General features: G+C 35.9%; 1 protein-coding gene across 5 annotated transcripts in view; it reads right to left on the bottom strand.

The window, feature by feature from the left end:
* Positions 1-21486, bottom strand: part of FAM13B (family with sequence similarity 13 member B) — a 109490-nt gene that overhangs the window by 8568 nt on the left and 79436 nt on the right. For 3 of the 5 annotated variants that reach the window (XM_023735566.1, XM_023735568.1, XM_023735569.1), the window contains 10 exons: positions 15321-15362; positions 14475-14539; positions 12264-12312; positions 11698-11845; positions 7286-7496; positions 6509-6638; positions 5808-5889; positions 3689-3918; positions 2052-2135; positions 1728-1823 (listed from right to left, as the gene is read on the bottom strand). In XM_023735566.1, the coding sequence (XP_023591334.1) occupies positions 1728-1823; positions 2052-2135; positions 3689-3918; positions 5808-5889; positions 6509-6638; positions 7286-7496; positions 11698-11845; positions 12264-12312; positions 14475-14539; positions 15321-15362 (1137 nt within the window). The remainder of the gene's footprint in view (positions 1-1727; positions 1824-2051; positions 2136-3688; positions 3919-5807; positions 5890-6508; positions 6639-7285; positions 7497-11697; positions 11846-12263; positions 12313-14474; positions 14540-15320; positions 15363-21486) is intronic. The other 2 variants (XM_023735567.1, XM_004381028.3) reach the window with 1 other exon arrangement.

The raw sequence follows: 21486 nt of genomic DNA on the forward strand, positions 1-21486 counted from the left end.
AATCCTTGACAACTTCAATCTTTTCTCTGTTTATCATGATGTTGCTTATTGGTCCAGTTGTGAGGACTTTTGTTTTCTTTATGTTCAGGTATAATCCATACTGAAGGCTGTAGTAGTCTTTGATCTTTATCAGTAAGCGCTTCAAGTTCTCTTGACTTTTAGCAAGCAAGGTTGTGTCATCCGCATATTGCAGGTTGTTAATGAATCTCCCTCCAATTCTGATACCATGTTCTTCTTCATATAGTCCATCTTCTTGGATTATTTGCTCAGCACACAGACTGAATAAGTATGGTGAAAGGATACTATTAGATTTATTAGAAAACTGTTATTGTAAGTACAGCATTTTCTGTGAGCTCTGTAGTCATTCTAGCGAATTACTGAACCTGAGGGAGTAGTGTGAGCCAGCAGGTCAGAAGTGACGGCACTGGGAACCCCTGAGCTTACAGCTGGTATCCTGAGAGGCTAGAGGGATTTGTAGCTAGTAGGTCAGACGTGAGGAAGGCCAGGAGAACCCCCTCCCAAGCTTGTGACTGGCATCCTGATAGCGAGAAAATCCCAAACTTGTAGCCAGCAGGTCAGAAGTGTAGGTACAATGGGGTCACCTAAGCTTGCAGCTGGTGTCTGAAGTCTTGGGCCTATTTGGCAGTCTGGAAGACTGTGTCTTTTAACTTGTGAGATGTTACGTAGCTTTGGGTGGCTAGGGTCAGAGAAAGAAGTGGTACATGGGCAGCTGGTGTCAGAACTGAACAAAGGAATGGAAAAGTGAGGATGTGATTTATGTTGATTATGATCCAACTTCATTCTTTTGCATGTGGATATCCAGTTGTCCCAACACCATTTGTTGAAAAGACTATTTACTTTTTCCCGACTGAACCATCTTGGCTTAACAATAATCTTTTGAATTCCAAATTTCTCCTTAAGGTAGATGGTCATATTTAAGAGTCCGTAGAAAAGCTTCCGAGAGACTCAGTTTTCAAAGATAAACTTGTGGGATTCTAAAATGGTTTTCATAAAGAACTTCAAAGACTACTTACACTACAGTGATGCCCCAAAATACCTTGCAATCAAAAGGATAATATCTGTATTAAATAAACTGTCTTGTGTGAAAAGAATATGTATTACACAGGATTCCTTTTAAAGAACACTGATTATATCTACATAAAATAGTGTTCAGACAGCCAACTCTAAGCCCTAGGAGCAATATGAAGCTTTTTAGCACTTCAGATTTGTCCTATAAAAGCAAAGAAATTAAAAAGTATCAGTTTATGTTATTATGCAATTAAATGAACACCTTTATGATGGTCATCACAAAACTGATGGATTTTTAAAGACATGAATTTAAACAGAAACTAGGCAATGAGTCTGAAATATGGAGTTTTTAAATTCTGCTTCTGCCACATACAAACTAGGTGACCTTGAGCACATCACCACCTATCTCAACCTCAGTTTCAGCATCTGTGAAATGAGCTATCATCTTCTATCTGTTGTAACTTAACTTGGCAGAATTTAATGATAAAATCATACATAAAAATGCTTATAATGGTGCCTGGAAGATAGCAGGCACTTACTATTAGTTTCCTGTTCTTTTAAGATCAGTAACTGTATCTTACATAAACAATTTTTTCTACCTTGGCTATGTATTTCTCCAATATACCACCATAATTTCTTTTTTAAAGGGTACTTCTTGGCAAAATGAACTAGATAAATACACGCTTTTTTTTACTTACAAGGACAGGAGTGATGCTAGCTCTTGTCAGCATCTGCTTTACAAGTCTGTATCTATCATAGAGAGGTTTAACAATGTGCCTTTCTTCCCTGGTCACCTGAAACAAGAAAAAAGGAAATCAACTAGTCATTAGAAATCTAAAATGTCCAAAACATTAAACAATTTATGATTTTACCTCCAATTTCTAAAAGTTTATTTTAAATAAGTAAGCAATCACCCAAGTGTAGAAAACAATGCTCTATAAAATAGCTCTGAAGAATAGCACAGAAGTAATTGATGTTCTTTTTTATGATAGCAATTCAAATCTTTTTACGAGAGGCATTACCGGCCTTCCATGTTGACTTTCATAGTATAGAAGACTTTTCTGGAGAGATGTTTTCTCTTCTACCAAATGGTCTTTTGTCATTTTCTAGAATTAAAAAACAAAACTCCCATTGGCATCATTATTATTATCCTCACTCCCACAATGTAAATAATTAGGTTGAAAGGGCAGCACCTCACCATCCTGGCCCAGGTTAATAAGAATGCATCCTTTGCTTATGAATTTGCAGGCAACACTTTCCAGTGTCCTATAGAATCTGTCCTTCTAATATGTAGGGACCAACCCCCTCTGGTGGCTGGATTTATATTTTATCTGAATATATTATGAATACTGACTTCGTGACTTTGAGCAAGTTACTTAACTTCTTTGTGTTCATTATCTTAATCTGTAAAATGGGGATACTACATCCTACCTCACAGGGCTCTAACGAAGACTAAATGAGTTCATAAATGCAAAGTACTTAAAGCTGTGCCTAGCACACAGTAAGCACACATAAATGCGTGTTATTTTATTTAATCTTGTACATAGTCTTTTCTTAGCACCAAGACTAATGGACACACACATACACACAAAATATACACGCATATACACCATCGGTTTTATAATCGAGTATTTCTCCTAAACTGCTAAGAAAATCTAGCAGCAATACAGTGGATAGATCCTGGAAAAACCTCAACAATGTTAATTTATGACCTTGGACTGTGAGGTGGGAAAAGGGAGTTGTTCTCTAACGTGAAATTTAGAAGAAAAAAAAAATGTCAAGGGCAGGGGATTCTATGACTTCAGTTTTTCTTCATCTGCGTCGTCACTTTCTTTACACTATACACTCTTCTTTCTTTACACTATAACACTCTTCTCAAATATTTTCATATTCTAAATGGCAGAGTAGGGAGGACTTACTTGCTTATAGAACCTCCCCACTTTGTTCCATAAAATCACCTATTAGCATTCCAATGAACCAATCAATGTTCCACAGAATACTCTATAACACTACACCAAATCAACTCTCTACATATTCCCAGGAATTTGAGTTAATATCGCCCTATCTCTTACCAGAGTGACATCAGAGGTAAAAAAAAATTCACCGGATAATATCTTTCTATAACAAATATCATTTTAGATTATATACATTCAGTAGAGGATGGCTGGGTGTAGTCTCTATGAAACACTGTGATTTCAACAACCGTAAGCTTGAAACATAAACTTTCAATAAGGAATCTGAATAAAGCTAATCCAATCAAAATTATTTATAGGAGAAAGAAGACTGTGAGGTGGGAAAAGGGAGTTGTTCTTAACATGAAATCTGAAAACAAAAAAATGTCAAGGCTAAGGGACTAGAATTACTAATTCAGCTCTATCCAAAGGAGAGAAAGACTCCAATATTTAGATCATGAGACAGGTATACTCTGTTGTCAAGACAGGAATGTACATCATCAGGGCTCACCACTACCTGGACAAAAGTTCACCTGAGACCATCTACCTCTCTGCTTTCCCAGCAAATTTCATCTGACAAATGATTTAGGTTGCCAAGTGCTTTGACCACAACTGTAGTAGGCACAGGCTTTACTGAATAATAGAAAAAGTGTGTAGCAGGGCTGTTCTACAGACTACTCTGGGCAAAAACCATAGCTCAAGATTACTTTGATATCTTCTGGAAGACACCTCTCAACACGCTTTTCTTTCAGTCTTTTCAGAATAAGTTCAAGTGTTGCTTCCTTGGATGGCTTCTTCTCCTTCTGAATGACCCTGGATTCATCTTCACTTTCTTCATCATCATGGTCTAGAGAAGAGCCAAAGCTTTTTGGAAGAGTGTTACTACGTGGACGTGTCTGAGGTACAAATTCTCCATCAGAACTTTTGTGTTTTGCATCTACAATTCAGAACCAAGAGAACAGATCAATAATTGTGATTTTAGCTAAAATGTGATTAAGTTAAAAGAGTAAAAAAGATTTACAACACACAACTGTACAATAATAGCACATAGCCTTGGATATTTCAAAGCCACATGGAATATTTAAATTTTATAGACAGCAAGGGAGCTATACTATTTATTCTTTCAACCAATATTCACAGGAAGTCTACTATAAAGTAAGATGCTCTGCTGAGCCTTATAGATACAGTAGTAAATAAAAAAGACATGGCACCTGTTCTCATGGAGTGTATATTCGGGGAAGGAAAAACAATAACCAAGAAATCAGATTAATAAAATAATTTCAAAGAGTAATAAGTGCTATAAAGAAGATAAAACAGGATGATGTCAGAGTGCTGAAAGAAGTGTGCTTTGTGGAGGAGCAACTACAGTGGTTTGGACTGAGAGAGAAGACTTTTCTGAGATGGTAACATCCGAGATGAGTATGAAATGATAAGAAAGCCCTAAGCTAGCATAGAAGATTTTGGGGAAGAGCATTCCTCCCCAAATGAGGCAACAGCCTATGTAAAGGCCCTAAGGATTAGCATGTTTAAGGAACAGAAAAAGGAAAGAAAGTAATGTAAAATGTGCTAAGGGCCAGAGTGTGCAAAGCCTTAAAGGCCATACTAAGGAGTAAAGAGCAGAAAGGGAAGCCCACTAAGGCAATATGATTTTTTAAAAAGGTAATTTTGGCTGCTATGCAGAGAATGGACTATAGGACAGTTACAGTAGAAGAAAACTGAGAAACTAGTTAAGAGGCTAATGCTAGTCAATTTAATGACCATGTTTAATAAATCAGTAACGTAGTCAAGGTAGTGATTTTAACTAATGGTTGGAAAGTGACATTAAACAAGGAAATGCTTAACAGAATTACAGGGGGAAATAAACCAATATCCCAAAGAAAAGTTAAGAGACCTTAGTTTAACCACAGAAATGTAAACTCCATGATAGTAGGGACTATGTTTGTCTTGTTTATCCCCAGTCTAGAAAGTACATGGTACCCAAAACCCAAAACCAAACCCATTGCCGTCAAGTCAATTTCAAATCATAGTGACCCTACAGGACAGGGAAGAACTGCCCCGGAAGGTTTCCAAGGCTATAAATCTTTACAGAAACAGACTGCCACATCTTTCTTCCATGGAGTGGCTGGTGGATTTGAACCACTGACCTTTGTTAGCAGCTGAGCGCTTTAACCACTGTACCATCAGGGCTCCTTCATGGTACCCAAGAGATACTAAAAATTTTGTTGAATAAATTCATATGAACAAATTAAAATGTGATGCTCCAGATCATAAACCCATACCTGGCACAGACAGTTTTTCAAGTATTAAAAATTATTAAAAAGCATACTCTCTAAACACCCACAAAGTAAATGTACCTTAACAATGCCATACTAGGCTGACACACAGAAATATAAGTCCTAGTTTTCAACTTAAGAAGACTTAACAGTTAGTCTTTTAGTATAAAAGACAGTATCAGTCTGAGATGAAATACTCACCAAAAAAACCTTAATAAAATACCTACCAAAAACCTAAACTTAATATTTAGAATACCTCAGATAAATGTTATAAAATCAGTTCATCTACAAATGTACAATGTAGGGCATCTTTCAAAAGAATATTACTAATAAAAACACAGGAAAGACATTTTGAAGAATACAGTATAATAGATTTTCCATCTCTTAGTATACAACTTTTATTCTAACAAAAGAAAAAACTTTATTTTTGCCAAACAATATTATCAAATATTGTTTAAATATTTGATTATCAAAAATTTATAATTTTCATAGTCCCTGTTATATGGAACGTTTTTAAAATGAAAATGTATTACAAAAATGGCACGTTTGATACCTTTAATTTGCTTCCGCAGTTTGGTAAGCTCTGTCATCCATTTTAATACCTTTGGATTGGCTGCAATATCACTGTAGGAGGGCTGAAAATTTAAGGAAAGGAATCACTGACACCTGTGTGTGGTAAGCAGTGCCTATGTTAATTTATGTCCAAGCAGCATTTTACAATTCCCACATCAAAGATTTCACTCAATCCTCATTTCATCTTATCTTATTTTAAGCGGGAGGGTGAAAATGTTAAGTAAAGCTCTCCCAGGGCAGGGTCTTAGTAACTGGCAGAAGCCAGATTTGAATAGGACTATTTCTATTTCACGTTCTAATTATTAAACACACACACACGCCTGCACACACATATCCTGTTAGTACTTGTGGCTTTTGAGGAACAGAAATAGCATTAACATGACTTGTCAATGTAAAGTATTTGCTTTAAAAATTCTAAAAGTTGTTTTGCCAATGGTAATATAAAGATGCAACAGTACAATGGCAAGAATACAAAACAACAACAAACCAAACCATTGCCACTGGCCTGAAAATCAGGAGGCTAAGAATCTACACGATCTCAGATCTATATGATCTTTATTTCTCTGGGCATCTCAGATTCCTTATCTCTCTCAGGACAAAGCTAGACTAATGCTCTCCAAAGACCCTCCTCCTAGTTCTTGTATTATATATAGCTCATGCTGGGCAATGCTATGAACTTACCTTGCTATTTCTTTCCCTTTCAAACTGTTCCTCAAATTGTCTGATTTTTTTCTGAAGTTTCTTGACCAACTGATATGGTGTTCTGTCTTCTCTTTTTTCATCTTTTGAACTAAAGGATGATCTTCGAATCCTGGATGAAAATGAGAGGTCAACATTGTGTTAGTCATATTCTCAGGTATCAACACCGTATCTCTCACGGCCCTGGTGTAACCTGACACTGTTACCAAGAAACCTACTTTAAAGTGAGATTAAAGTCCCTAATACTAAGGGGTAGGTAGTAAAAAGAAACTTAACACAGTGTTAGAGACTACAAAATTAAGTAACATAAATGGTCATGAAAAGTTTAAAATCATTCAAAAGTTGTTTAGACAAAGAAAGATACCTAGGGACTCAGAGCTGTTCTGATGTTCAAACTGCAAGAGAAACTTTCTGACATTCAGAGTCTATTTAAAGTTTTGACAATAAAGACATTAAGGACTGGTGAAACTCTACCTTTCAGAATTCTGTATTTTAGTCATGAATAAATGAATGAATAAATGAGTGAATGAGTACATTGTGAGAAAATGTCTTTCTATTAGAAAGCAAACTCCAAAAAACTACCCCTCATCAAACTGAGAATTTAATAGAGAGGGACCAAAAAGCATGAAAATCACAAAAATGTGCTTCACGAAACAGGGGAGATGAAGTGTTGAACTGTAGGTCTAGAGAACTATCTCTCTCAGAGGACCTGAGTACTTAACAGGAACTGGCTCTCATAAGTACCTAAAAATCATATACCTGGCAAAACAAAGTGCTTTAGATGAGGAATCCAACATTTCTGGATCATGTAGGAAACGCTGGCTTTGCCCAAAATCTAAACTACGGTGTGATAATACTGGAGGACAGTCCTCTTCCAAGGGATGATGATTCATTCTTCCAGCTTGTGGAGAGAGCTGAGCTTCTCCAGACTCAGAGTCCTCCTGCCAAGACTTAAAAGCAGGAAATGGATCTGCAAAACAAACACAAAGAACAGTACCATGGGTCTCTTGATTCCACATGGGAAAAAAGTCACAAAGTATCAGCTGTATATTCTTTAAATCATATCATTATGAAGTAGTTCATATACTGTTATATATTTATTTAAAAACAAGGACTATTAGGATATTTATAAAGCCTACTATAATTTAAAATTATCTGAGCTTTATTTTTTAGCCCAGAGTTGTATTTTCAAATAAGGAGTTATACCTAAAATTTCTGAACCCAGTGGCAAAGCAAGTAAAGACACTGTCAAGCTCTTCAGAATTATATTAGTTATTTTTAAAGTAGGGAAAAGTCTTCACTTAGAAACACTGAACACTCAACAGTCCTTAGTTAAGAATTAAACTTAAGAGCTAAATCCTGTCAGGTGAATAAATTGTACCTCGCTGTCAAGTAGCAATGTTAAAAAGATGCAGAAGCTCTTCTGCATTCAAGAGGCTACACAGTTCACCAAATGGAGCTCTTTGACTCTAGAATAATTCTAACATTTCCAAATGAACAGCTAACTCACCTGACAACACCTGGCCTCTAACATTACACTGTGGTGGTTATCTCCTGTTACGGGATTCCTATGTAACGCCTATGCAGTTAAACACTCAACAGTATTATCAAGACAAAACTTAACAGCACTAGTCTTTCTTAAGCACATTTATTTTACTGGAGTTATCCTGTATGTTCTCAAATGAAGTCAAGTTGACATATCTGAAGTTTTTGCACACATAAGGTTTAATTACATATAGAACACATACAGATATACACACAATCTATAACATATCCCAAACATAAAATTAAATTCAAGCATCACTGGAGACCAGGATGGGGGGAGGAATTGTATATATAAACACAATTTAAAAATTTGATGCTATGGCTATTAACAATAGAAAAAATGAATTTTTAAGTATTTTTTTTAAATGCAAAGATAGCTTGACAGTGTCAAAATCCAAGAGTGATGTTTTCTTTTTCTTCACAAAATAGCTAAGGACTGTGGTTTTAGTAGTTTAGTTTAGCATTTATGCATTAGCAATTTAAAACATTACTTTTTTATCAGGGTAATAACATAATTTGGTTAGTTTTTGAAGCCCAGATCAATGTGGTAACTAAAAATTGGATACAAAGCGTGCAACCCCACAATAAACCCAGCAATAAAGTGGTATTCAAAGCAACCCTTGTACCTGCTTCCCAGCAAATAAGCAACTGGTAACAAATATTTTATGTGAAATCTCCTGTTTTAAGAAAAGAGGGAAATAACAAAAACAATTTTCTCTGGGTATCATTTTTAACCCAGAGCAGTGTTCCTAGGATATAGGGGCAGCAGGAGAAGGGCTAATAATAAGGCAAACAAAGTGAACCATAAAAAGGCAAAAAAAAACTAAACTATGGTGAACCATACTTACCCTCCCCATCTCTCTGCAGATGCATTGTTTTGAAATCAATGAGGGGAAAAGTGATAGGGCATGACGCTAATAAAATGGGAAAAAATGGCAAAAAATACTAAAGTGAACACACAGCACAGTCAGAACAAACCATACACATAACTAACACAAAGCCAAAGATACCAAAAAACATTTCCCTAAAACCAGTTAAGTACTCTGCTCAAAAACTTTATTCAAAGAAATTACTACTAACCAAACTTTTAAAACACACGCAGCATACATTTCCATTTCAGCAAGCAAGGCAAAAAAATCATAGTGCTGTTTTATTAAAACTCAAGCATAAAACTGAAGAAATGGAAACTCTTAACCAGATACAGTTTGAAGCTTTTCAGTAGTCTTGATTTGACCAGGGGGGACCTCCTTTAATTTGCTCTTCAAAAAAATCCTACTGTATTTCATTCCAGAGTAAGCAGGAGAAAATCTGAAGAAAAGATGGTGTCCATTTCCATTAAAAGCCAAGACCTCTTGAATAGCTGCTACCAATTCACGATAGTGGTAGTCACGTGCTACCTGCTTGCTAACTGCATTCTGCTGACTACCCTTTGGGCAATACGAAAAACAAAAACCACACACGTAGGAATAGTGAAGTGGCCTTCTATTTGGAGCCTTCACTAAGAGTCACATCAAACAGGTATATTTCTGATTCCAAAGTATCCAGGGTCTAAAGTAATTTGGTCTCTTAAGGAAGAATTTTCTACTTAGAATATCCTAACCCCTAGCTGTGGAAAAATGAGTCTTTGTACCAGGAGCAAAGTTGGAAACAGCTATCTGCTAACAGCTACTCTTCAGAGCACATGAAGGGCTCATGGCTGGAAAGTTCACTCTGCTGTCTACCATCTGACTTTCTGAGAGTCATTGACTCTAATTCCTGGAAGAACCAGCAGGAAAGCTACATGGACTTGTCATTGCTTTTGAACCAGGTGGATAACAGGGTGGCCCAGGCACTGAAAATCAGGGATCAGTAGTCCATATGTTGCCTCCTTTCCCTATCACAAGATGTAGAGGGTGGATTAACAGGGAAAGCCCAGTGTCAGGTTCCCTTTGGAGGTGGGGGGGTAGGGGGACACCTCCAGAAAGCTAAAGCTACACAGAGAATGTTCAATCTCCCTCAGACAATGGAAAATAATTGTTCTTCTATGCTTAAAACTTAAGATCAGGACCTCCAAAGATTGTAAAGGGCTACTTATTATCTGCATCCTCTAAGGGGCAGAAGCGTAAGGGTTTAACAGAATCCCAGCTTCATTTTTCAGAGATTACATTCCTACTGAGGCTCCAAGGATGTGCTGCTGACCACCACTCCTTTTCAGTGACAATGCCAGGATAAATAACTAAAAAGGATATTCGATCTTCACCACGATCAGTACACTAACATGTCCCCTAAATCTGGGGAACATCTTCATGAATTCCAAACATCCTGAATAAGCCAGAACAAAGCAAAGACAACTTTCCAATTTAGTCAAGAGTTAATACACATAATATGCCACTGGGTATTCCAAACATCAAGATCAAAAAAAGGGGGGAGGAGAGTGAACAGTAATAAAGATTGGCACAGACAAAGACTTGGTTGGAGCCTTTAAAAAAAAACTGACTAGAACTTAAAAAGAAGAAGAAAACAACTCCAAATGTGATCAGGTGAGTACATTTAAGGTGGTAAAAGGAGTTCACGGCATTGCAATTTCTCTTGCTATTGCCACCATATGTCATCAGATAACTGGCAAAAGATAAGACAACCCAGGGATCCTCATCCAAGTGAGCAAATATGTATTTCTGTTTAAGATTCCTGAGATGTCTCTTTGTCACTTTACCTAAGAAAGTGAGTGATCCAGACAGACCATTGGGTCCAAATTTGCTGCTTGTTTTTCCCCCCAACATTTTATTTGGAAGTTTATAAACATAGAGCAAAGCTGAATTTTACAGTGAGCATCCATATGCCAATCAACCAGATTCTATGTTAACATTTTACTGTACTTGTTTTATAACATTTATCCATCCCATTAACCACTTTATTTTTTTCATGGATTTCAAAGTAAACTGCATATTATCAGTGCACTTCCCCCTAAACACTGCAGCATGCAAATCATTCACTGGAGTTTAGTATTTGTTTATAGGTTCTTTTTTCTATTGACGTAAAAAAATGGTAGACAATTAAATGTAAAACTCTTAGTGTATATTTGTTGAGTTTTAACAAATGCATACACTCATGTTGCTTGCTTTTGAAATTTAAATCTTTCCTCTTCTTTGTATCAACTGTTAGCACCCCTCACCTTCATACCCTAATACCGGGATGAGGAATATGGTACAGGATCTGCTGAAGAACTCTTGAAGATCATTTAAAAAAAAAAAAAAAAGAACACCACTCATGATCATAAAGGCAGCTATAAACCCTCTGTTTAAAATGGTGAGTCCAAGGCCTTAACAAAGACTGGGAGATGTCTCTAGTATGTGGTTTCACAATTAACAAAAGCCTATCTGAGGGTGATTTTATTTTTTAATTAATCAGTTCTAACATCTATCTTCAAATCCATTGATCAAATAGGAACCTCTAGTTCATACAAGATAGCTGCCTCATAATCTCATTAACATATTTTAATATAAGCAAACATTCACTCATGTTATATGAAAGGAAGAACAGAGACCAAGATGAATAAGGCTGTCCAGAAAAGGCCAGTAATCTCATTGCTTTGGATAACTTGTTACAAATAGCATATTAGGAAAAATAATGTGTGCAGGTAAAATTACCTTCCCATTTATCACCATCAGAAACATTCTTCAGATCTAAATGTGGAATTTGGACACATGCTGCTTCCCCTTGAACACCAACACTTTGACCTCCCGGCACTTCTGATTCAGTGTTGGCATTCAAATCACGTATCTTGCTACTAGACTCCTGTATTTTAAAATAAAGAATACATTTCACAACCACAAAGCTTTTCACAACCAGTTTAAATGACAGCCAGCACATATGCATGTGGGTCTTCACTAGCTTACTATGCCTGTACAGCCAACCGTCCCGCTCCTACCATCCAAACTATTTTCAAATATAAACTTGCAGTTTTGTACTATGTCTTACTGGAATCAAATTTTGGATTCCAAACTGAGGAAAGCGTTTTCATAACCAACTATCTTATAAACAAACCAAAAGTGGCAAATCAAGGTTGCTGCTTAACATAAAACATTTGGTAAGAGTAGCTATATTTAAATCTCTTTTAAGCCTATTCAACCCAAGAGTTAAAGGTCAGATATAATAATTGATATTTTAAATACAGTCAACTTTTTAAGAACCACAAGATAAAAATAATTCTTACCAGAATCAAGTGTGACAATGTATCACTGTCAAATGACAAATATTCTTTCCTAAAAATTTAAGTAAAATTATTAGTGTTTTAAGGATAAAATGGTTACTATCATTGCATATTTCTTACCTAGAGTCCTCTCTTCCCTAATATAGTTAGCATTTACAATGTCAGAGGAGAAAATGACAACTGGATGTATGCCCATTCTTTGGAGCCCTATATCTGAAAATCAAACAATACTGAAAAGATCCACAGAATTACTTCAGGTTTAGAAAATTAAGTAATGTTCACCCCAACCACCACCCAAAAACTGAAAAAGTTTTTAAAAGGAAAAACAAAATTCACAATAAATAGAAACCAAAAAGAATGAATGTACAATAGAAAAGATTTTTTAAAAATAAATGTTATGTTTAACTAAACAGCTTTATTCTCCCCCATTCTAAGACATTTTTTGTCATTTAAAGAAGAGTTTTTAGAGATATAGCTATGTCTTTTATTTAAAATCTAAATCTGATTGTGTTCTGTCACAATCAGAAAAGGATAGTTCTAAATCTCTCCTTCCTCCAAACAGTAACATGTGAAAGGAAATTTTTAAGGATTTCAATTCATTTTATTCTCCCGCAAAAACTAACCCCTATTTAAAACAAGTGTTATAGCAAGTTGTCACAAATGGTCCCTGCCAATTTTATCAGTCAACAGAGCATCTGGTATTTATAGTAGGTTATCAATATGCCTACTGTGGGAAGTTTCTTTTCCCCAAAGACACTGTGGTAATTTACAATGATATATGCAGGTGCAGCTTCTACCTGGCCGTAACAGAATGTGAACTCAGAAGAGAGACCTTGATCTAAATATGGCAAGTTGTATCTCCTCATATACTTAACTACCTTATTCTTGCTGAGCACAGAAATGAACTAAATTCCCTGACAAGCTCAAAGGCCTCCTCTGCTTAGACTGGGAGCAAAATGGTGGGATGAGCTAAATTATACCCTAATAGACAAAAAGACCTAGTCACTTAAATTTGAGAAACATGAGTGTTAAGCATGCAAAACATAATCCACCTAATCAATGTACTCTTTGGATCCAAAAACACGTTTGCTAACCTACACATAAGTTGAAGAGGAAAGAGTTTTTTCCAAAAAGAGTGAGTTCTCACTAAATGGATGCTTATTGTGCTACCAAATCCAGATGTCATCATTCTGGGGATGCCTGTTAATGCTGTTTATCTTATATCTTCAGCCCATAACTCCAATACTCCCTGGGCTGGAAGAGGATCATGCCTGCCTCCTGAAAGGAAGCACAAGGAACTGCTGTAAGCAGAAAATCTGTGGACCTTCAGAGTATGGGGAAGCTCCAGAGACATGGCTCCAAAGAATTTACTTACCCTCAGAGAATAGGTTTCCTACTCACAATTAAGGGAGACAATGGCATTAACTCAAAGTTTACCCTTGCCAACAGGCTATCATCAGTTTAGTAATGCTGTTTGGGATTTCTCAATGTTTATAGCAGTTTAGCCTGCAACTTCATTACTGATGTTTTTCAGAATAGCAAATCATCTTTTCTAAGAAAGTTACATTTTTTTAACAGAGTCTTATCTTAAAGAATGATACAAAGGATAAATGACCTAAATCCTACTCAGTAAATTTAAAATATTCTAGAAAGCTTCTATTCAAAGGGCAGGTTGGTACTGAGATACTACATCTGGTTCCCAGCCGAAATACTCATTGCCTCAGGTATCTCCTTCCCATTACAACTGGCCAAGGAGGTAAACTAGCACCAGGTACATAATGCTGTACTGCGACACACCAAGGGTGAGTTCAAAGGGGGCTGGAAACATCCTGTACATATTTGTTGAAGTAAATGTTACCCATAATCTTTCAGCTAGTCATCAATATTTCCAAGACCATGAGTTAACTCACTGAAACATGTATTCAGAATATCAATAAAATCCCAACTCTTCTACAAATCAACTGCCAGTTTGAGTTGTCTCCAAGTGTTCTTCTCTCTGAAAAGCTTTCCAAGTTACAACTGGTGTTTTCGTCTGAACCTGCATTCCTTTGAATATTTAATATTCTCTATGCCTAAGACTAACAAGAAGCTTGATTTTGAGATTATCTAAACTGCATGTTATAATGGGTTCATTTAAAATTTTGACCCCAAAATCTGTGAATAGTTCCAATTCTCAAAATTATTAATTAGCAAAACAAAAAAGAAACTGTTTACCTTTCAAGACAGCCATCTTCACTATCACCCTGGTCACTGCATGGCTCTAAGAGTATACCTACAGACTGACAAAAAGAACACCACCATTGTATTGACAGCATTTCCAACAATGACATATGAGAGGAAATTTCCAATCTAAAGTAGGAGTATTAGATTACAGGTTAGCCAAAGCCTCTCTTTAGCTACCATTTATGATAGTCTGTAGATACTGGAATATCTTTTTACAGAGAGTAATTTATCTTCCCTCAAAACCTGAGTCAGGTACCCTGCACTTATCTCTACCCTATTATGTAATAGATACCACCACTATCACACCCATTCTCCTTCCTCAGCATTCTCTCCTCCAAAATCATCTTCCGGCCCCACTTGTCAACTGCTACTTCTTTTGCAATCCTCAGTCACAAACATATGTTGGTGATATTCAGCAGGTAACCTAAGAGTCATGTTTCAATTATACCTACTTCAAATATACCTTTAAAAGGTGTACTGATTTAGGTACATTTGCAATAGGAACTGTCTTATACATGGGGGTCCCTATGAACCTCAGAAACACATGAGGCCACTCCCTCAGTTTCCTTTGGGCTTAGTAACATCGCCCACTCCGACTCCCTCTATCAAATAAAAACCTACCAAGTCTAATACAAATACCCTGGCATTACTACAAAATATGTAAACTCTAGTATTTTTTATAATCATCTCTGAAATCAACAAGAGGCTCAATTCTTCTTAGATTCTTATATTCCTCTTAAGAAAGAGCACTTGTCCAGTTTAGTTTAGCTATCAAAAAGGGTCCATAATTACCTGAAAAAGCTATTAAAAATACTTCTCCCTTTTCTAACTACATACCTTTGATGCTGAATTTTCTTCATACACTTCAGATAAAACAACCTAAAGCAACAGATTGAATGCAGAAGTTGGCTTCTGTTAAGTCAGACAGACTAACAATATTTGTAAAAATTAAAACAATGTCACTCCTCTAACTGAAATATTTTTGATTTGGAAAATAGTTGTTTCTTATTTGAAAAAACAAAACAAAACAAACAAAAGAACCTTATTTATGTTACCATGAGTTTATTATTTTAAATGAATAAATGTTTTTTAAATTTATCAGTTTTAACTTGTAATATGGTAAATATTGAGATATAACCTATACAAACCAAACTTCTTTGTGATCCTCAATACTTTTTAAGAATATAAAGAGGTACTAAGACCAAAAGTTTGAGAACCATTGATTTAGAAATCCAGACGCCAACAAACTTTATCCTCTAGAGCACTGCTTTACATTCGTAAGTATGAAGGTTTCTGGGCACATGAAATAACCATTACCCAGACCCAATATTTAAAATGAGCCTTGGGGTCTTTACTCAAAGCATTAAACTTAAGTCCCAGCTCTTTCATCATCACAAAAATGAAAATAACAGTCACTTATTTGCCCACCTTACAATTATTCTGAGAGGATAAAAAGCATCAGCTTACAAGAAAAACTATAAAGCAGTATTATAAAAGCATACTATTACATCACCAACTCTTACTTAACCTACAATTCTTTTTACTATGAAATAACTGAAACAAAGACTGATATAATATCCATATACCCTCCAGTCAGAGTTAGGTAAGACATAATTCTTAAACTTGGTTTTCTAATAATGAAAATTAAAAGCAGTAAACAAAAGGGCAATTGGAAGCATTATAAAAAGAAAGATTCAGCGACAGAAAAGCAGACAGTCCAGCAGGAAAGAAGTATGGAATTCAGAGCCAGCTGCAGAACTGTGCTCTATATTATGACCCAGGACAAAAACCAAAGAGTCATTAGAGTGAGGTTAGAATATGGTGAGACTTCAATATGACAGGCAGAGAAATATATACAATACTTTCTTTAGAAACTACCTAAAATATGTTTCATCACTTTAGAAATTTTACTTCCTCAGAATTCATTCTATCTCAACATTCCTTTGTATATGAGTAGAAAAGAGTTTGGCTTTTCCAAAAATATCAGCTGGCAATATAATCCATACCTTCTCCCCTACCTCCTCCCAACTTGTCTTTCCACAAACATCAGGTCTTCAAAAAGAGGTCGAAGGCACTCAGGTCTCAATTCAGGTGGGCTAAGAGAGCTTTGGTGGTGGTGATGGCAGTGGCAGTAGTAGCAGCAGCACTTGCAGCACTAAGTAATATCACCAATATCTTAAGTGCTGTTGGGGCTCACTGCCAGGAGCTACTTAAACCCCAGTGGGCATTTCTAGTAATTTCTCTGGTCTTCACCCATTCATTAGCCACCCAACATAAGTGGTGCTTCCACAGTGCTTAATTCTGTATCCTCTCATCTAGTTTGTTCAAGCATGCTAGCTACTTGTTTTAAACAGGCTTAAATATCCCCCACTCCATTTTGCATTTTTGTTTAGCAAACTCTTAACTGTTGTTAGCTGCCATCGAGTCAGTTCCAACTTATGGTGACCCTATGTGTGCAGAGTAGAACTACTCCACAGGGTTTTCAAGGCTGTGACCTTTCAGAAGCAGATTGGCAGGTCTGTCTCCCAAGGCACCTCTGGGTGTATCAGAACTACCACCTTTCAGCTAGTAGTCTAATGCTTAACCGTTTGTGCCACCCAATCCAGCTCGTTCTCTTCCACTGAATTATTATGGTCAAAATTGATGAGGTCTCATGATAGTAATTAGAATTTCTCAAATATTTCTGGCCTCCTGAGAGGAGGTGACTACTTTCTAGCAGTTTCTCAGTATTTAAAAGATATGAATAATTATAAGTTTGGGGGCACCACCACTGAAGGCCTGCTAAGCCCTGAAATGGATAGACTTCATGGAAAGTTTACTGACAAGTCCAGGTATTTTGATGTGAACTCTAAAAATTAAGTTACTGATCTTCACAGTTTTCAACCCCCTAAAATAGTCCAAATTACTATACAATGTTGTACTTATTTAAAATCTATAGAGACCAATCTCTCTGTATCAGTACAAAAATCCTAAATAAGATATTTACTACAGAATCCATCAGCACATAAAAGTACTATGACTAAGTGGGACTGAATTTAGAAATGGAAGGACAGTTGAATAAGAAAATTTATTAATACAATCTGTCACATTAATAAAGAGAAAAAGATTATGATTATGTTCATAGATGCTGAAAAAGCATTTGATTAAAATTCATTAGTCATTCTTGATACAAATGCTAAACAAATATGAAAAGGGATCTACTGCCTCAACAAGATAAAGTATGTGTACCTCAACCAAAAAGCCAGCATCGAAATTAACATGAAAACATTAGAAATATACCTATTTAAAGACAGGATTAACAAAAGGATGTCCACTCTCACCAGGATTATTAAAAGTGGTTCTGGAGGTACTAGTCAGCCAATGCAAGCAAACAAGAAGAATAAATTAGAGGTATGAAAACCAAACAGAAGGTAAAATATCAGTATTTATAGATCACATAACTGTATTCCTAGAAAACCCAACAGAAGAATCAACTGAAAAACTATTAAAGTATGAAGGAAATTCCACTGATAAAACAATAATAAACAGAAGTTAACAACTTTCACATATACTAGTAAGAACCAACCAGAACCACTACATGACCACTAGGTTGGCTATGATAAAAAAGAGAATAACAAGAGTTGGCAAGAACGTGGAGAAACTGGAATTGTAAAATGGTGGAGCAGCTTTGGAAAACAATTTGGTAGTTCCTCAAAAGATTAAACGTAGAGTTACCATAAGACCCAAATTCCACTTGGATCTATACTCAAGGAGGAGTGCTCTGTGGCTAACCAAAAGGTCGGCAGTTCAAATCCACCAGCCACTCCACAGGAGAAATACACAGCAGTCTGCTTCTGTAAAGATTATAGCCATAGAAACTCTATGGAGTAGTTCTACCCTGTTGTAATAGGGTCAAGAGGAGTTGAAATAAACTCGACCGCAATGGGTTTTTTTATATACCCAAGAGAACTGACAACAAATGTCTACACAAAACCTTGTATATGAATGTTCATAACAGCATTTTTCATAATAGTCAACAGGTGGAAACAACCCAAATGTCCATCAATGGAAAAATAAAATGTGGTATATCCATACAATGGAATGTAATTCAGCTATAAAAAGGAATGAAGTAGTGATACATGCTACAACATGGATGAATCTTGAAAACACTATACTAAGTGAAATAAGCCAGTCAAAAAAAACCACATATTACGTGATTCCATTTATGTGAAACGCCAGAATAGGTAAATCTATGGAGACAAAGTAGACTGGTGTCTGCCTAGGGCCTGGGGCATTAGGAGAAAATGGGGAATGACAACTAATCGGTACGGGTTTTCTTTTGAGGGTGATGAAAACGTTCTAAAAATTGGTTGTGGTGATGGCTGCACAATCTACGAATATACTAAAAACCCTCAAATTGTACACTCTAAATAGCTGAATTTTATGGTATGTGATTTAAATCTCAATAAAGCTGTTTTTTTAAAAAAAACCTATCAAAGAATGAAAGAAAAAACACCATTTACCATAACAACAAAACAGATCAAATATCTAGGAATAAATTTAAGAAATGTGCAAGAACTATAAAGTTTATAATGCCCCTAAAAGATATTTAAAAAAAGACAAACAAATGGTAAGTATACCATGCTCCTGGAGAGAATGACTCAAAATCATAAAGATATTACTCCAGAAATTAACCTATAAACATAAAGTAATTGCAATAAAACCATTTAACAGGATTTTGTTTAATTTTTAACAGGGTAAAAGTCCATATAAAAAAAAATAAAATTTTGAAAAAGAGTAATGAGGGGGTACTAGCTCTGCCAGAGACTAAAGTATATTATGAAGCTATTGGTATTGGTACAGGAACAGAAGACAGATCAATGAAACAGAACAGAAAAACCAGAAACACACCCAAATTTATGTAGTTATTTAGTTTATAATAAAGGTGGCATTTCAACTCAGTGGGGAAAAGACAGCTTATTCAATAAATTCATGTGTTGGGACAATTAGGTAAACATCTAGAAAAAAAGCTGAATACATTCTTCATACCTTACACCAAATGGGTCAAATATTTAAATGTGGAAACAAAACTACAGAAGTATTTTTTGAAAAAAGAAGAAAATTAGTTTATAATCTCAGAGTAGGGAAGGCCTTTTTAACTGTGACAGAAAACCTAAAATCCATAAAAAGAAAAAAAACTGATAAAATTGAATACTGTCAAAATGACCTTAAGCAGTCAAAAGACAACAAACTGAAGTCTAATATTTGCAACTCATCACCCAGAAAAGGGGTAAGTTCCTTAATAAATAAAAAGTGTCTATAAATCAATAAGAAAAAAAGCCAACAACCCAATAGAAAAGTGTGCAAAAGAAACAGACAACTGGAAATAGAAATGACTCTTAACATTCTGGAGTCCAGGGAAGTTTAAGTCTAGATAGAACATTTCTATGAAAATGAAAATTTACAAGTTTCACTTACTAGACTGTAATGAAAAATTTGCTATTAAAGTGAGGGCACAGTGAAATAAGTACTCCTATATACTGCTTAGCAACCTGCAATACACAGATGACACAACTTACTTGCTAACAGTGAAGACGCCTTGAAGCACTTACTGGTGAAGATAAAAAAAAGTGCAGCCTTCAGTATGGATTGCACCGCAACATAAAGAAAACAAAAATCCTCACAACTGGACCAATAAGCAACATCATGATAAACAAGGAAAATGTTGAAGTTGTAAAGGATTTCATTTTACTTAGATCCACAATCAATGACTATGGAAACAGCAGTGAAAAAAATCAAACAATGCACTGCACTGAGCAAATCTGCTGCAAAAGACCACTTTAAAGTGTTAAAAAGCAAAGATGTCACTTTGAGGACTAAGGTGTGCCTGACCCAAGCCATGGTGTTTTCAATCGCCTCATACACATGTGAAAGCTAGATAATGAATAAGGAAGGCTGAAGAAAAAGTGATGCCTTTGAATTATGGTGTTGGTGAAGAATACTGAATACACCATGAACTTCCAGAAGAAAGAACAAACCTGTCTTGGAAGAAGTACAGCCAGAATACTGTACATATTATCAGGACATATTATCAGGAGGGATCAGTCCCTGGAGAAGGACATTATGCTTGGTAAAGTAGAGTGTCTGCAAAAAAGAGGAAGACCCTGGATGAGATGGACTGACACAGTGACTGAAACAATGGGCTCAAGCATAACAACTGTGAGGATGGCTCAGGACTGGGCAGTGTTCTCTTCTGTTGTACAAAGGGTCGCTATGAGTTGGGACCGACTGGATGGCACCTAACAACATATATTGCTAGTGTTAGTGTTAATTTGGTTCAATGGAGGGAAATTCAGCAATATATAATAAAATTACAAAGGCATACATATACTTTATGACCCAAAATCTATTTTTATAAATTATTCCCACAGATAGGTTTACACAATGTGAAATGGTGTCTGTACAAGGCTATTCACTACATCACTGTTTCAGAGAAACAACCTAAAGGTCCATCACCGAGTACAGCTAAGTAAAAAGTATGGTTCATCCATATAACAGTTTACTATGCAGCAATAAAAAAGGATAATGAAACTCTTTATGAACTGATATGGAAAGGAAAGATCACAAAGATACATTAAGTGAAAACAAGAAAGATTCAGAACACTTTTACTATATGCCATCATAGAGATGGGAAGAGTGACACTTTTCCATGTTATCTTGTTGTAATTTAATTTTCAACTATCTGAATCTACCTTTTTTCAAAAAATAAATACACAAAACTGTAGTTTAAAAATCTGTATAACAACCAAATCGTCAACAATTACTTTAAAACAAAGACGAGAGACTTCCGGCAAAATGGCGCTCTAGGCAGAAGCACCACGCTGTCCCTCCACAGCAAAGATCCAAATAACTACGCCGAACAGAGAAAACAACAATCCTGAAACCCTAAAACATCAAATGAAGAGATAAAGAACTCAGCCAAGCACCAAATGGAGTGAGAAAACTGACAGAGAATGGAGAGCGA

This window comes from Trichechus manatus, unplaced genomic scaffold, assembly GCF_000243295.1.
Source record: "Trichechus manatus latirostris isolate Lorelei unplaced genomic scaffold, TriManLat1.0 scaffold00080, whole genome shotgun sequence".
Classification (NCBI taxonomy): Eukaryota; Metazoa; Chordata; class Mammalia; order Sirenia; family Trichechidae; genus Trichechus; species Trichechus manatus.